At 34.6% G+C, this 14,758-nt stretch overlaps 1 protein-coding gene across 10 annotated transcripts in view; it reads right to left on the reverse strand.

Annotated features, from left to right (window-relative positions):
• MPDZ (multiple PDZ domain crumbs cell polarity complex component) overlaps positions 1 to 14,758 on the reverse strand; it is a 157,972-nt gene that overhangs the window by 128,672 nt on the left and 14,542 nt on the right. For all 10 annotated transcript variants that reach the window (XM_036926642.2, XM_036926643.2, XM_036926637.2 and 7 more), the window contains exons 2-3: positions 4,361 to 4,434; positions 2,125 to 2,291 (exon numbers count right to left, since the gene is read on the reverse strand). In XM_036926642.2, the coding sequence (XP_036782537.2) occupies positions 2,125 to 2,291; positions 4,361 to 4,376 (183 nt within the window). In that variant the 5' untranslated portion in view covers positions 4,377 to 4,434. The remainder of the gene's footprint in view (positions 1 to 2,124; positions 2,292 to 4,360; positions 4,435 to 14,758) is intronic.

Below are 14,758 nucleotides of genomic sequence, written 5' to 3' on the forward strand. Positions count from 1 at the left end.
GGTGGTGTGGAAATGATGTCAGACAGGCTGCTACAGAATAAAAAGGGGAAAGCACTGAACCTTGAGAGCCAAGAAAACCAAGTTCTAATTCTGACTCTACACTTATAAACAAGTCACTAGACCTCTCTAAGTTGTTTGTAGTAAGCAGGGTATAGGCCAGCTGGTTTCTTTGGTCCCTTTTAGCATTCAAACTGGTGACCAATGAACCACAAGTTAAAAGGCATGTAAGACATGCCTACAGAATTCACAAAACATCACACCATACTTAGTTTTGAAATATATCAGCATCTATCATTGATACAAGAGCAATATCACACTGTACTTAGTCACAGACTATGTGGCTGATAATGTTATGCTGAACAGATTTCCAAGATGGTTTCAGCTGAATCATGTGGAACCCAGTTTTAGAGCCCATATCCTACTTCTATTCAAAAATGGTAAAACAAGCTTAACAACAATTAGGCCTACTTCTCCTCTCCTTTGAGCAGACATGTTAAGTACAAATGCTGTTCCCTTTATACAAAGCTTTCAACACAATGTCACATCATCTATGATACACAGCAACATTACATTACATTACAAAAATAACTAGGGGGGAAAAGCCACAGTGAATCTCAGTGTCTTGAAGTTTGGATGTTTAAATGCTTCATTAACTATTCATTAACACATATATATTTCAACAGTTATTTCACTGGACTAGAAGTATTTCCAAACATACTTACTAGTACTTTCTTTTTCAACTTTTCTTTTCATTCTAATCATATTTTCATGTAATACAATAAGGGGAGAAGACATCTGTCCAACTTCTTTCTCATACTCTCTGAAAATCCAGATAACTTTCCACATCATAGTAATATTAAATTCAAGATATGGAATATAATTATATTCAAGATATTGCTTTCTCTAAAAGCTTACCAATCCATTAAACAATGAGTACCTAAAACTAGTATTTCAATAACTTTAAAGAGGACAAACACAACTGATATAACAAAAACATTTTCTTAATTCACGATCATGACTTTTAAATTCACTAAGTAGAAATTTGCTAGAAGAAAAATATTTTTAAAGACTCTTCTTGATTTATTTCATTTTTTTTTTTTTTTTTTGCTACCAAAACATCTAGATCAAGAAGTTACATGACATTAAGCAAATTCCTTCTCTACTGCTACTATTCATTCCTTTTGCATTTGGCACATTTTTTTCTCAATTGGAGCTGTTCTTTCACTGAATTATGAAACTAGTCTTCAAGTTTCATTTTTAACCTTTTAAGGAAGAATATTTGCTAGCAAGTCATCCATATTGATTAAATTAATGGTAAAACATTAGAATGAGAATTAACTTGGAGTGAAGGCATAAAAGTGGCTTCAAACCTTATGAAGATAACACCCATTTTTAAAATATTTTTTTTCAAAAACTTGAGAAATGGTGACTAAAGTAGGTTCAAAGAACATCTAACTTCAGTTTTCAGTCTGTCATTGTGATATGTTTCATTTTAATATAAATGCTAGGACATTTTAATGCTCATAATTTTTACAGCAAAAAAATACTGTTACATTTAGAAGTTTTAATGTTTATCACCATCTGATGCTGTCATTGGAAGCAATTGCTAGTTACACTCTTTTAAGAAGTGAGAATTGCAATTCCTCTAACTGATGACAATGTAATTATTCCCTTTACTGTCAAAATAGAGGTGATTTCCCTTCCTCACACACATGATTACACATGCAAATCCATACTTATCTGAATTCTCATAAGTATACTGATGTCTGAATCTGAATGAGCAGTATCACATGAACAATAAACCTTAGTAATGATAGAAAACCAAGTCTACAACCATCCATCCTAACCATATTGTTATGATCCCCTTCTCCTGCAAGGACTCATTCCTCAGCATACACCCAGCTTTCAACACAGTGTCACATCAACTATGATACACTGCAACAACCATTACAAAAATAACTAGGGGGGAAAAGCCACAGTGAATCTCAATGTCTTGTTTAGATGTTTAAATGCTTCATTAACTATTCATTAACACATACAAAAATCAGCCTTTCAGAAAAACACAAGACTTTCACAAATCTATGCCATGCTGTGAACACCTGCTTTGGGCAAATCATATCTTACCTGGTCTTTCAGCTGCTGTACAGAAGTCTGAAGGTTCAGAATCTGACTGAAGAGTGGGCTCTGCAAGACTGACTTGAGAAGGTTCAGTTTGTCTTCATTTGCTACATCCCCACGTTCTCGCAGCTTCACCTGCAAGCGCTCTGCTGCTTGCAGGGCCCGATTTTTGTCTACACCAAAGAGCAACATTAGTCAGTAACAGGGTTCAAAAGTCATACATTAAACCATGCTTACAGAAATCCTGAAACTATTCCTTTGGACAGCACAATATTGACTCAGGAGAAAAAAAGGATTGTAATATGTCAACATAAATATGTCCTTCAAACCTTGAAGTCTCCGGTAAGAAAGTTTGTTTAAAAGCAAGGAACTGCTTATAGTATTCGCTACATGCAACTAATTGTAAAGAATAGAAACGAAGAAGCATATCTGAATTACAATGCCAGCTATTTCAACTCTTTTACAAAAATCAGTGAAAACCGAACACTGATCTTGCAAATTCTGGTATTTTCAGTTTTTAGATAAGTATTATTTACATATAAGAAAAATTAGAAATATAACTCACTAATAAGTGGACGTTTATAATGTCATTGATAAGTTGTAACATCTAAAACATGACAATATCATATATTCAGGGGCAAAGAATTCACTTAGGAACTTATTTGAAAAAACATCACAGTTATGCATAGCCCTTCAAAACAATAGCTTTTAGTATTTTAAATGTCTTTCCCCAAAATTAAATAGCATATTTACATATGCAGAAAACCAATACAATTCAAGTATTTATTGATTACTTATAGATCAGGCACAAAGTTGAAAAAGTATTTTGAAGAACTGTGTCCCTAACAATCCTGGCATTTTACGTGCATGCTTCCACCTGACAGCAAGCTTCCACCATAAATAATAATAATATCTCCCTAACACATGCACACACACATTCTCTCTCTCTCTTTCTCATTTATAAGTCAAAAAAAATTTTTTAAACCAGAAAGTTTCTGGTGTTTTCAATAGCACCAAACATGGAATTACAAAGAAATGGAGAAATTAAAACATGAATTACTGTTGATCATTAATTCTCACACACAAATTTCAATGAACAACATTATGCAGAATGTTAAAAGCAAATAATGATAAAAATATGCATGAGAATTTTATTCTGGTTCTTATTTCCCATTATATCTCAGAATACAAATCTAGCATTAATTCCCATGTCAATTCTTGGGAGGTGTACATCTCAGTAATAACTTACAAAATAAAGATTAGAAATAATGATTTAAATAATTCTGTTTCCCCTCTGTTGTCTGCTTTCTTAGGAGAAACATTCCTGTGTGGATGAGTCTTTATGTGTGACTTTAGCATAAAATTGGTGATGAAGGAAATGTACATGTATGCATTTTCATTAGTGGCATGGTACCAGAAACAAAGTCATAGCAATAATCTCCATTATTACAAAAATAGCTCCTTCTCCTATTCCTGCCACCCACTCTCACCCTACACCCTCAAATCCTCCAAGTGTCAAGGAACCAGCCACCATCATCAAGGCGCTAGGGTAAAACCCAGGTATTTTCCAATAATCATACCCAATAGTTCCCTGGGACATCAGGTGAGGGACAATGAGGGACTGGGGGCACCATATCTGATACATCTGAAACTAGTTCTACAAACTGACTTCTCTAAAACTAAAGAACACTGTGAAAAAAAGGTTATCGCGTAGCCTAGGAAATTTGGAGATTTCAACATAAATTATCTCATGTAGAAATTAAACTGCCTTAAATCATCACCGAAGTTTGTCAGCCTAAGCGTTGTTACCTTTATCAACTTAAAAGCAAAGATCAGTAGTATTTCACCTGTCCAAATAAAGTTAAAAGGTAAGACATAGGCAATGATGATCTTTCAGTATTAAATATACGGTTAAGCTTTCTGGTTTATCCAGAAACATGTACTAACCAGAATTGGGTCCATAAACTGGAATTGGGTTTATATTAAGGTTTATTAAAACCATAATTGGTAGAACACTTCATATGCTTTTAACTTTTGCTTATAAATGATATGTTTATTAACACTTCAGATGAAACCATCCAAATATAGAAACCTATTACACTAGTGTAATGCTAGTAGATAAAAACTTTTTAAAACTAAGTTACTATAGACAAAATCCTGCTAAGTAGATAATATACTTCAAAGACCCCACTGGAAGGAGTTTTAATTCTTATAAAAGTAGTCAGGAAAGAATAGGTCTTACCTATAGTTTCTAACATTTTTTTCAAGTCCAGTTTCTTCTCTACAATGATTATAAACAGCAACTAAAATGGAACTCTGGGGAGAAAACAAATAAAATGGAATGGTTGTGCTTTATTAGAACTTTAAAATTATACTGTAAAACTATATACTCTAAAAAGCATTTGATATCACTATAATTCCTTTAACCATTAAAATCTTGTCAATTTAACTTAAGATACTTCACTGTATAGGCAAAAAAAGTAATTTTAGTATTTATTCACAAATCTCTTATATTTGCAGGTAATAATTACATACATAAAAAGGTAGAAGGCATAAAATATGTTTTAAATAACTTGGTAGACATATCCAAAATATTTCCTTAAGAGCTTCTTAACACAGATCACTATAATCTTTAATTCACTTACAGATCCTTACCCATAGAGTAAGGAGATTACTTGACTCAGCATGAAAAATTCTGTGGGTTAAAAAAAAAAAATTAAAAAGTATAAAGTAGAAGATAGATCCTGCCCTTGAATGCTCATTCTTAACTGGGGAGATAATACACACATAAGTTAGAGCTTAAGTGTGACACTCAAGCAGTACCTGAATCACTGGAAGACAATACATTAAATCATGGATAAAAACTGAGTAGAAGAGATGAAAGGAAGGTTTTTCAAAGGTTTTCAACAGCCTCCTGAATATAATCTCTTCTTTCTCATTCAAATAAACCTCCTGTACTCCTTCAACTCACACAGATCTCATCTTTCTCTGAAAGAACTCAGCCAAACACTAATAAAAGTGCTAGATACAGCTCTCCAATGACAATGTCCATGTCACTAACCCATCTTAAATCTTGGCTGTCCAACAATTTTTAACAAGTGTCTCCCTAGTTACACCTATCGTTTGCCTTCCAAAACCCTGAGTCATCAGAGAGTCAGTCATTCATTCTTTCAACAGAGAAAGGAATCTAAGATCAGACATCCTCACTTTTCATCTGGAAGATGAGACTGGAGATTACTGTGGGAAGGAACAAGTTGCCCCCTGTTATCTTTTTAAGAGAAAATGCATTTAGGAAAAAAGGAAATACATGATGTATCTGAGCAGATGCATAGAGCATCAATGCCTGCAATTAGCTCTGTGAATAACAGAGAACAGTTCTTACTGACTTTCCTTACCCCAATTTAGAATATACTATTTAAAACATCAATCCCATTTCAAATACTGAAATAGCTCAACTACTGGCACCTATTTTAGAAAGCACCCTGGTGTCAAGAAAAGAGGACATTGGCTCTAACCTGGGTTTGAAACCTAAATAGTGCTGTGGCCTTGAGCAAGGGGCCTATAATCTGAACCTTAGTTGTCTATAAAACAAAGTTACTCATTGGGTATATTATGATAAATGAGATCAAATATACCAACTTCTAGCTGACAGCGTAACTATAAAATTTATATTCAGTATTAATGCTGAGCCCACACAGATGAGCATTCCAATGCCAAGTATTGCATGGTTTCATGGGGAAAAATACAGGAAGATATTAAAAATAAACCAGGCATTTTTTTATTCTTATTTACAAGGAGATCTTAATATTCCTTCACAAAATAGCATACTATTAGGTGCCCCCTTCAGAACATTACTAACTCCTACCATCTTTCTATGTTGACAGATAGTAACTGCACGAGTGGGGTAAGGATTTAATAATATGGGTAACTGTTGAACCACTGTGCTGTATACTTGACACTAATATAACATTTTTATTATTCCTCAATTTAAAAAAATTATTAACATGTGACATTTAACAAATAAAAGTAAAAATACTGCGATATAAGGAAGCCCAGGTCTACAAAGGTATATTTAATTAAACCACCCAGGAGGAAAGATAGCAACACAAGAGCATGGACTAGGGAATCTGATGATCTGAATTAAATTTTCAACTTGACCACTTACTACCTTCATGACCTTGTTAAATTACTTACCTTTTCTATATTGGAAATGGTTTGGAAAGGATACATGAGTGTTTGGTATGCACAAGTAAGATTTAGTTCCACCCTCTTTCCCCTGTGACAAATCAACTCAGAAAGACGGACAGTATTCATGATGTAGAGGGGGAGACAGCAAGGCCCACCAATTTATAAGTCTGCGGAGAAAGTACAAAGCAAGCAGTTCCCAACTAAGAAAAACACTGTTGCCCAAAAGTTCACCTACAAGTGGAAATAGAATTACTTTTATTTTTCCCCCAGAGAAACTCTTATCATAAAGGTTTTAAAAAAAGCTCAATTCAGCTGCAAGTCACTGAGATTAGCTCCCCGATGATTGCCACTCCTGTGGATTTCAGTGATAAAGAATTTGTTTTATGGTTTCTCTTCTCTGCTCTGATCTCCCTAAAATAAATATGCGGCTTTTCCAAGGTTTTCTGTTTCACAGTTAGTAGCCATGATAAAGAGACAAGAGATTAAAAGAAAAAAATTATCCCTTTCCATGCCCTATACCCCTATGTCAAGGATTCAGTTCTAAGTATAAAGAAATTCATTTTACTCAAACAAGTTTTGATATGGAGAGATGGAGTCCACTGTCATCAAACAGAGGTGAATTCTCCTTTTCATCCACCATTGCCCTTCCCTCTTGACCCATCTCAAAACTATTCAGAAATAGAAGGGTACCTGGGTGACAGATAACAGTGGGTCATGGTCAGGGGTAAGATTTAAAGAATACATGTAAGAGAATGTAAAGTTCTTAGAGTTTTTCTGGATAATTCATGCTAGCCATGAGGGTGATGAATCAGACAAGCGGTAGAGAGAGGAAATGAGATGTGGACACACTAACAAGGAGATAAACACTAACGCTAGGGCAGAAGCAGTGTAACAGCAGCAAACACACAAAACCTACTATGTGCTGGGCACTGTTCAAAGCATGTTATCCAATTTAGCCCTTCAATCCTCACACTACGCGCTCACTTTACAAATGAGGAAACTGAGGCACAGAAGGGTTAAATAGCTTGCCCAGGTCATACCACTAGTAAGTGATGGAGCCAGGATTGAACCCAGGCAGTTTAACTCCAGAGTCAATTAACAAGTTAACTTCTACAGTGTGCTGCCTCTCAATAGGAAGAGTCACCTTGTCATTATCTTTCCTCTTTCCCAGTTCAAAATTGTATAGACCTTGCCCTACACAGGAAGAAACCAAAGGAAGGAACAGGGACCCAAAGTGAATGAAGTCTGAAATGGTCCTTACAGTCCACACACACAAAAATGTCAACAACTCAGAATTATTTTTAGAAACTTGGGTAGGTATATCCAAAAAAAAATCAGTAATACAATTCATACAATGTTCATATGCTTAAATAAATCACTTTTTAAAATCCAAGATTTTAAGCAAAATCCCCAAGGAAAAATAAGCCTTCTTATAATAATATTCAAAGTACATTAAAAAACATGGCTGTTATATTTCAAGGCACTAAATCCCTCAACACAATGGAAATAGCACATTCAAACAGTATAGAAAATACTACCTAGTGTACAGTAGCTCCTTTAGCTACTGTTCATGTATTCTGCTTGAAACCATATCACTGTTTAGTTATAACTGAACCTGTCTGTCTCAGTAGCCATGGCATTCCCAACTACAAGGGAATATCGATAATGTCTTAATGAACTCAGTACCTATGAGGCACAAAAATGCCAGGCAAGGTCACTTTATATGTATTATATCATGGAAGCAGGAACCCTGACCATCTTGCTCTCCACAATATCCTCCACTGCCTAGCATATAATTCTGTCCATTTTCCAGATATGACAACAGAGGAAAGCAGAGGTTGACATCTTACAGCCCAACAGCAATTAATCCAGCAAACTTGGATTTGAATCCAACTCTGCCTGATTTCAAAGCCCACACACTAATCTCATATTCCACATCGTCTGCAAAAATCATATGGTGAAAATGCATGGTTAAATGGAAAAAGAACGTGCTAGACAATGTATTCAGTTACTAGTATTTGTATAAAAGGAAAGGAGGGAAAATGTCTATCTGAATAAAATTGATATGTATATATTTATAAAAGCATGGACTGTTTCTGCAAGCCTTCCAAAGGCACTAATGGTGGGATGTGGGGGCTGGAGGACACTAAGAGAAACTAATTTTGCACGGCCTTTCTTTCATTTTTAAAAATTTTGTTCCAATATAAGGTTTCCAGAGTTAGCAAATAAAAATACATGGTAGTTAAATTTGAATATCAGAGAAATGAATATTTTTTAGTATAAATATATCCCATGCATACTTGGGACATACTTATACTAAACACTAATTTTTTTATCTGAAATTTAAATTGAACTGAGCAACCATGATTTTCTCTAACAACTCTACTTATGCATAAATTAGCTTCGAAAAATATTAAATTGAAAAAATCATTTTTAATTTAAAGCCTTTATGCTTTTTGCAAAACTTCAATGACAGAGTTGCCAAATCCTTTATAAATCCTTACAGATTTTTAGCCATGATCATATGATTCTACAACAACTGGTTGATAACAATAGTTTCAGCAGGGGATAAAAATCAAACAGATTTGGTTTTATTTAGAAACAGAAACTGATTGACTAATCATTTTACTTTTCAACGTTTTACTGGTAATATGTAGACACAGCTTGTATGTAGTAGAATCAGTGCTTCAAACATAAAATGAACCATTCTGTCCAATGCAGATTATATAGCAACTAACAAGTGAAAATATGTTTTATGCTAAAAATAACTCTAAGAGAAACTGACCCAAATGCATAGAATTTTCTAATTATCTTAAACAATTCTAACTGGAAAATGAGTACAACTTTAAAAGAGCTTGATGCTATGGTTTTTGGCTTGTCACAGTTGCTCAGCACCTATTGTTGCATTTAAATTTAACATTTGTGTCATAGCTGCCTTACCACTACCTGAATTTAGCAAACAGATGCAAGACTGTAGTCATTTGAAGGTAGTCTGGCATAAAGTTAATTGGCTATGACAGTAAAACTTACACATTCAGTCATAATTCATATTCAAGGGCAACATTACTGAACTATAGCTCCAAAAGCATAGCAATGTCACACTACCCACCAACATCACACAGTCATCCAACAGAAAACACTCAGCCTCTCCCTAGCACCTGTTCTTTTGAACTTCTCCCTCATTTCCATAGGCTTGGTCAAAATAAGCATTCATGAACAAAATTTCTGTTTTCGAGTTGGCGTTTATGAATCTTTCCAAAATCTTTTAATAATAATAGAATTCATTAATTCTAGTTTGCACCCCAGAATCAAAGAATATCAAGTATCAAAGAATCCTGCCTTTACAACATATTTCACATACTGATTGATAATCTTGCCTCTCCTTTATAAAACAGAAGGATAAATTACTTCTGAAGTGAAAATGATGAGGGTGTCACAGGGTTAGAATAGAACTCAAACGATGCTATTTACTGACTGGTTACACTCAGGGCATCTACATGACTGGCATGTTGTTTGTTGATAATATTAGAAAAATGAGGACACAGTCTAGGAACTCATGGACCAAGTGAATGGAATCAAAAACAAACAGACACTTAAAATTCAAGAAGACAAGAGAGACACCAAACCCAAACTGAAGAGAAAAGAAAAGCTTCCTGGAGTCAAAGACTCTCATAGAGTCTAAAGAACAGGTAGGAGTCAGTCGGGGGGAAGGAGTGGAGCGAGGTAAGAGAGAAGCCCACACAGAGGCAAGAGCTCTGAGCACCTTCTCAACAAGTAGTTTCTTATAACTGGATTGGGGCTGGAAGAAAAGGAAAGGGAGACATAAAGAGGCTAGAGATGTGGGGACAGGCTAAATTACTCAAGACTCTGCATACCATTCTCAAAGAGTTTTGGTACTTAATTTTAAAGTTTATCTTGGTACAGTGAATGAAATGGTCAAACTGTTTTAGGAAGATCACTCTGGTAATGGTGTGAAGAACCTATAAAAAGCAAGAAAAACTGGAAATAAGAAGGCCGGGTAAGAGGCATCTTCAAAAATAAGGATGAAAGTGAATAACAAATGAAAATGGGAGAAAGACTCAGGAATTAAAGAGTGCTAAGCAATAAGACCTGGTATTGTAAGGAAGATGAATCGAAAATGAATCCCTGCTTGAGTTATTGAATGGATGGTAGTACCCAATCACCAACATAAGAGAATATAAAAAGAGTAACAGGTCAGTGATGTGACTGTTCTAGAAATAATCTGTCCTGATTAAGGGTTTTAAAGGGTTTTAAAGGGCATTAAAGTAATAATGCCTTATAATGCTGCTGAACTGAATCCCCCCCAAATTTGTATGTTGAAGCTGTAACCCTCAAATGACTATATTTGGAAATAAGGTTTTTAGGAGATAATTAAGGTTAAATGAGGTCCTAATCCAATAGGATTGATGGTCTTTTAAGACCAGGAAGAGCTATCTATTTCTGTCTCTCCTTCCACCTCTCTCCCTAACCTCCCTTAACCAAGGACTAAAGAAAGGCCATGTGAGGATGCTGTGAGATGGTGGCCATCCACAAGCCAGGAAGAGTAAAGGATGAAGAGGCTAACACGGGGCACATGCAAGCCTGAATTATGAGAGCAAAACAATTCAGTTGACAGAGCCAGAGGAGCACAGCTAACATTGAGAGACAGGTACTCCTTGGGATACCCAACAGAGCCAGTGAGAGGGAAACAGAGTAACTGGTCCCTAAGATGCACAGCCACCAATGTCCATTCTTATAGTGAACTCTACTTTACCAGAGGTAATTTGCATGAGGCTTTTTTCCATTCAAACACACTTTACTATTATAGCCTGCTTTGATATAGCATCATACTATCACATACCAAACAAACCAATCCCATCAAACATCCTGCTTAAGAAGTACCCTTCCTCTTTTAACTACCTCATTTGTACACTCTATTTCCTTAAAGATTTGTGGGAGCTTACAAGCAAAGTTAACTTTAACAAGAACACTGAGGTAATTAAGAATCTTCCGGGGTAGACAGTTACATTAGAAAAACAAGGCACATGGGGAAGTTTTTACTATGGCAAGTGACTAAAATACTATGAAATACTAAGTTCTGAGCAGAGCCTGAGAAAAGCCACCAGATTTTAACCAAACAAAACAAACTCACTATTGAAAAAGGAATGTGAGAATTAACAATGCCACATTCTATAAATGAAACCACAGTAACTGTGAAAAGAGTTAAAAGTAATGAAACCCACCATTATTCCAGTCATAGGAAGACAGAAATACTTTCAACCCCAACACCACTAGAAAAACAAGCCAAATACATATGTTAAGTTTTAAGTAACACTAAAAAATAATAGAATCAGCAATTTATAAACCAGGAGGAAAAAAGATGGAACACAGGACACTCAAGCAATTTAAAATTTGGAAATAGAAAAAAGAAAGCATAGTAAACAAAAAACACAAAAGAGGGGGACTGAAATAAATCCAGATATCCATATTTACAATAAATATGAATGGGTCAGATTTGCTTATTAAAGAATAGACCCACAACTGAGATCTCAAAAATGAAATTGAGAGCAGAGCTACAGAATAAATACAGTTTGGTATCACTTATCTATATTTTTAAAATATATACAAAATATATGTTACATATAAACATGTATATATGTACTTTCATATTTAACAATGAATTGAAAGGACACACTCTAAAATCATTCAGTCTAGTTATTTTAGAGGTAGAGAGACAGAAGTGGTAGCCTCAGATCAGAAAGAGGTCAAAAGGAGACATTAACTTTCTCAGTTTTTTAAGGAGATCATGTTTTTAGAATTTTTTAGAAGTATAAATTTAAAGAGTAATTAGATTGAAATATTTATGGATAAAATAGTGAAATGTCTGATCATTTCCAAAAAATTGAAAAGGACAGAAGAAACAAGACTGGCCACAAGCCAATGGCTGTTAAAACTGAATAATGGATCCCTGAGAATTCACTGCAATATTTATACTATAAAATGTATATATGAAGTACTTCATAATAAAAATTAGAAAAATAAAATTGGCAATAAACATGTGAAAATGTGAATATCTAACTTAGAAGGACAGAACTACAGATGAGTATTTCCTTCTTTATAACTCACAATATTTTCCAATCCTCCCTATCATCCTTCCTCAGCAAAAAAAGATTACATCTCAAGGTACGAAATTACTTGGAATTATCATTAGTAAATGCTAACAGAAAAATAATTTCTTCAGGCTAGTTTACTTAACTCCAGCAAAATTAAAGGAAATCCTATGAAAATATTTCTTTAAAAACTAGTATCTCTTGAGGAATTTCCATTTTTACCAATAAAAACAAAACTTTATTCTGATTTTTCTGATGGCTACTCTGCTTCCAGTTTTACCAAGCCATTTCAGGTAAACACCTTAGAAGCAGACGCTTTGGGCACTGGGTTAGCCCAACCCCCCATCAGAAAGAAAGCAGCAGGGCAGATAGTGGTAAAAAAAACACTGCTCTTCTACTGTTGAACATACATACGGAAAACCAAAATCTCAACGTTTGGAAATGATGTGTTAACACAAGAGAATATATAAATACAAATCTGTTTCAATTGAAAGAAAACTTATCTTTCATGTATATTCAAATGATAATGCAATATAACCAAGTCACATATCTAATACTCTAATACGGAGAAGTGGCATAGTAACCCACAATTATATAAGCATACATCAATCAAAATCATTATTTTGACCAAGAATCCACATATTCTACACAAGTTTGGTGGAAATAATATCTCATTCCTTTTCCCAGGAATTTGTTAATAGGGAAAAAAAGATTACTGAGAAGAAAATATATAGAATATAGAAGTCAGAATATTTTGTTACTTGTATTTACAGAACAATGAATTTATACTAAAACATATTTATTAAGTTTATTTTTGCTTTGAAAGCTACTTTCTTTTATTTTTAAGACTGTAAATCTGAGGTGAAGTGTTCATTGTCCTTTCAATCAGTATACATGCTCTATCCTTAATTGCAGATTCCCTAAATCACACAGATGCTAACTTTTTTTTTTTTTTTGAGAGGGCATCTCTCATATTTATTGATCAAATGGTTGTTAACAACAATAGAATTCTGTATAGGGGAGTCAATGCTCAATGCACAATCATTAATCCACCCCAAGCCTAATTCTCGTCAGTCTCTAATCTTCTGAAGCATAACGAACAAGTTCTTACATGGTGAACAAATTCTTACATAGTGAATAAGTTACATGGTGAACAGTACAAGGGCAGTCATCACAGAAACTTTCGGTTTTGATCACGCATTATGAACTATAAACAATCAGGTCAAATATGAATATTCGTTTGATTTTTATACTTGATTTATATGTGGATCCCACATTTCTCTCTTTATTATTATTTTTTAATAAAATGCTGAAGTGGTAGGTAGATGTAAGATAAAGGTAGAAAACTTAGTTTAGTGTTGTAAGAGAGCAAATGTAGATGATCAGGTGTGTGCCTGTAGACTATGTGTTAATCCAAGCTAGACAAGGGCAATAAAACATCCACGGATGCAGAAGATTTCTCTCAAAACAGTGGGGGAGAGGTTCTAATCCTCACCTCTGTTGATCCCCAATTTCTCACCTGATGGCCCCCCTGCGACTGTGCCTGTCTTAGGTTGTTCCTCCCTTGAGGAATCTTACCCGTCTCTGGCTAACCAGTCATCTTCCGGGGCCATACAGGGAAATGTAAAGTTGGTAAGTGAGAGAGAAGCCATATTGTTTGAAAAGGTTAGCCTTTTACTTCTTTGCAGATTTATGCCCTGTGGCTTCTATGCCCAGCATTTGTCTTGAGGTATCTTTACCACTTGGAGGAATTATGATACTTGGTAAATTCGATATGAGGCACAAATTCTATTTAAGGGTTGTAATTAGGAAGGAAGAAGAAAAGCTATAGAAGTCAGATGCTAACTTTTTAAAGACATTTTACCAGATTCATATCCACTTCCAGAATTACTCACTTAAGTTATATTTTATGACGTTTTGTGAGTTGAGGTGCCTTATTTACTGCTCACACCCAACTATGAAGTCAGTTTTAGGGTTTAAGTCAAAAAACATGTAGCTCACACACAAGTGAAAGCCCACTGAGGTTTAGTTGTATAACAAACCAGTGGTGTATCTAGAAGCTGGGGAATTTTATTTTTTTTTAACATATTAGGCAAATCTATTTATAGTCCTTGTGTCATGTTTATTTTCCTTACTCCTCCACCCTCATCCATAATTTGAAAAAAAAATCTAAAACACACACAAATTAAAGATTTCAATACCTTCTCTCTGGGCACCCATTTTTACATATTTTCCACCAATAATATTCTCTTAGGACATCCCTATAGAACAAAGCCTTCCCTCAAAATTGTCAAGTCACACCAAATACACTGAAACAAAGAAAAGATTTAGATGCTTCTGCA

Source organism: Manis pentadactyla, chromosome 3 (assembly GCF_030020395.1).
Source record: "Manis pentadactyla isolate mManPen7 chromosome 3, mManPen7.hap1, whole genome shotgun sequence".
In the NCBI taxonomy this organism is placed as follows: domain Eukaryota; kingdom Metazoa; phylum Chordata; class Mammalia; order Pholidota; family Manidae; genus Manis; species Manis pentadactyla.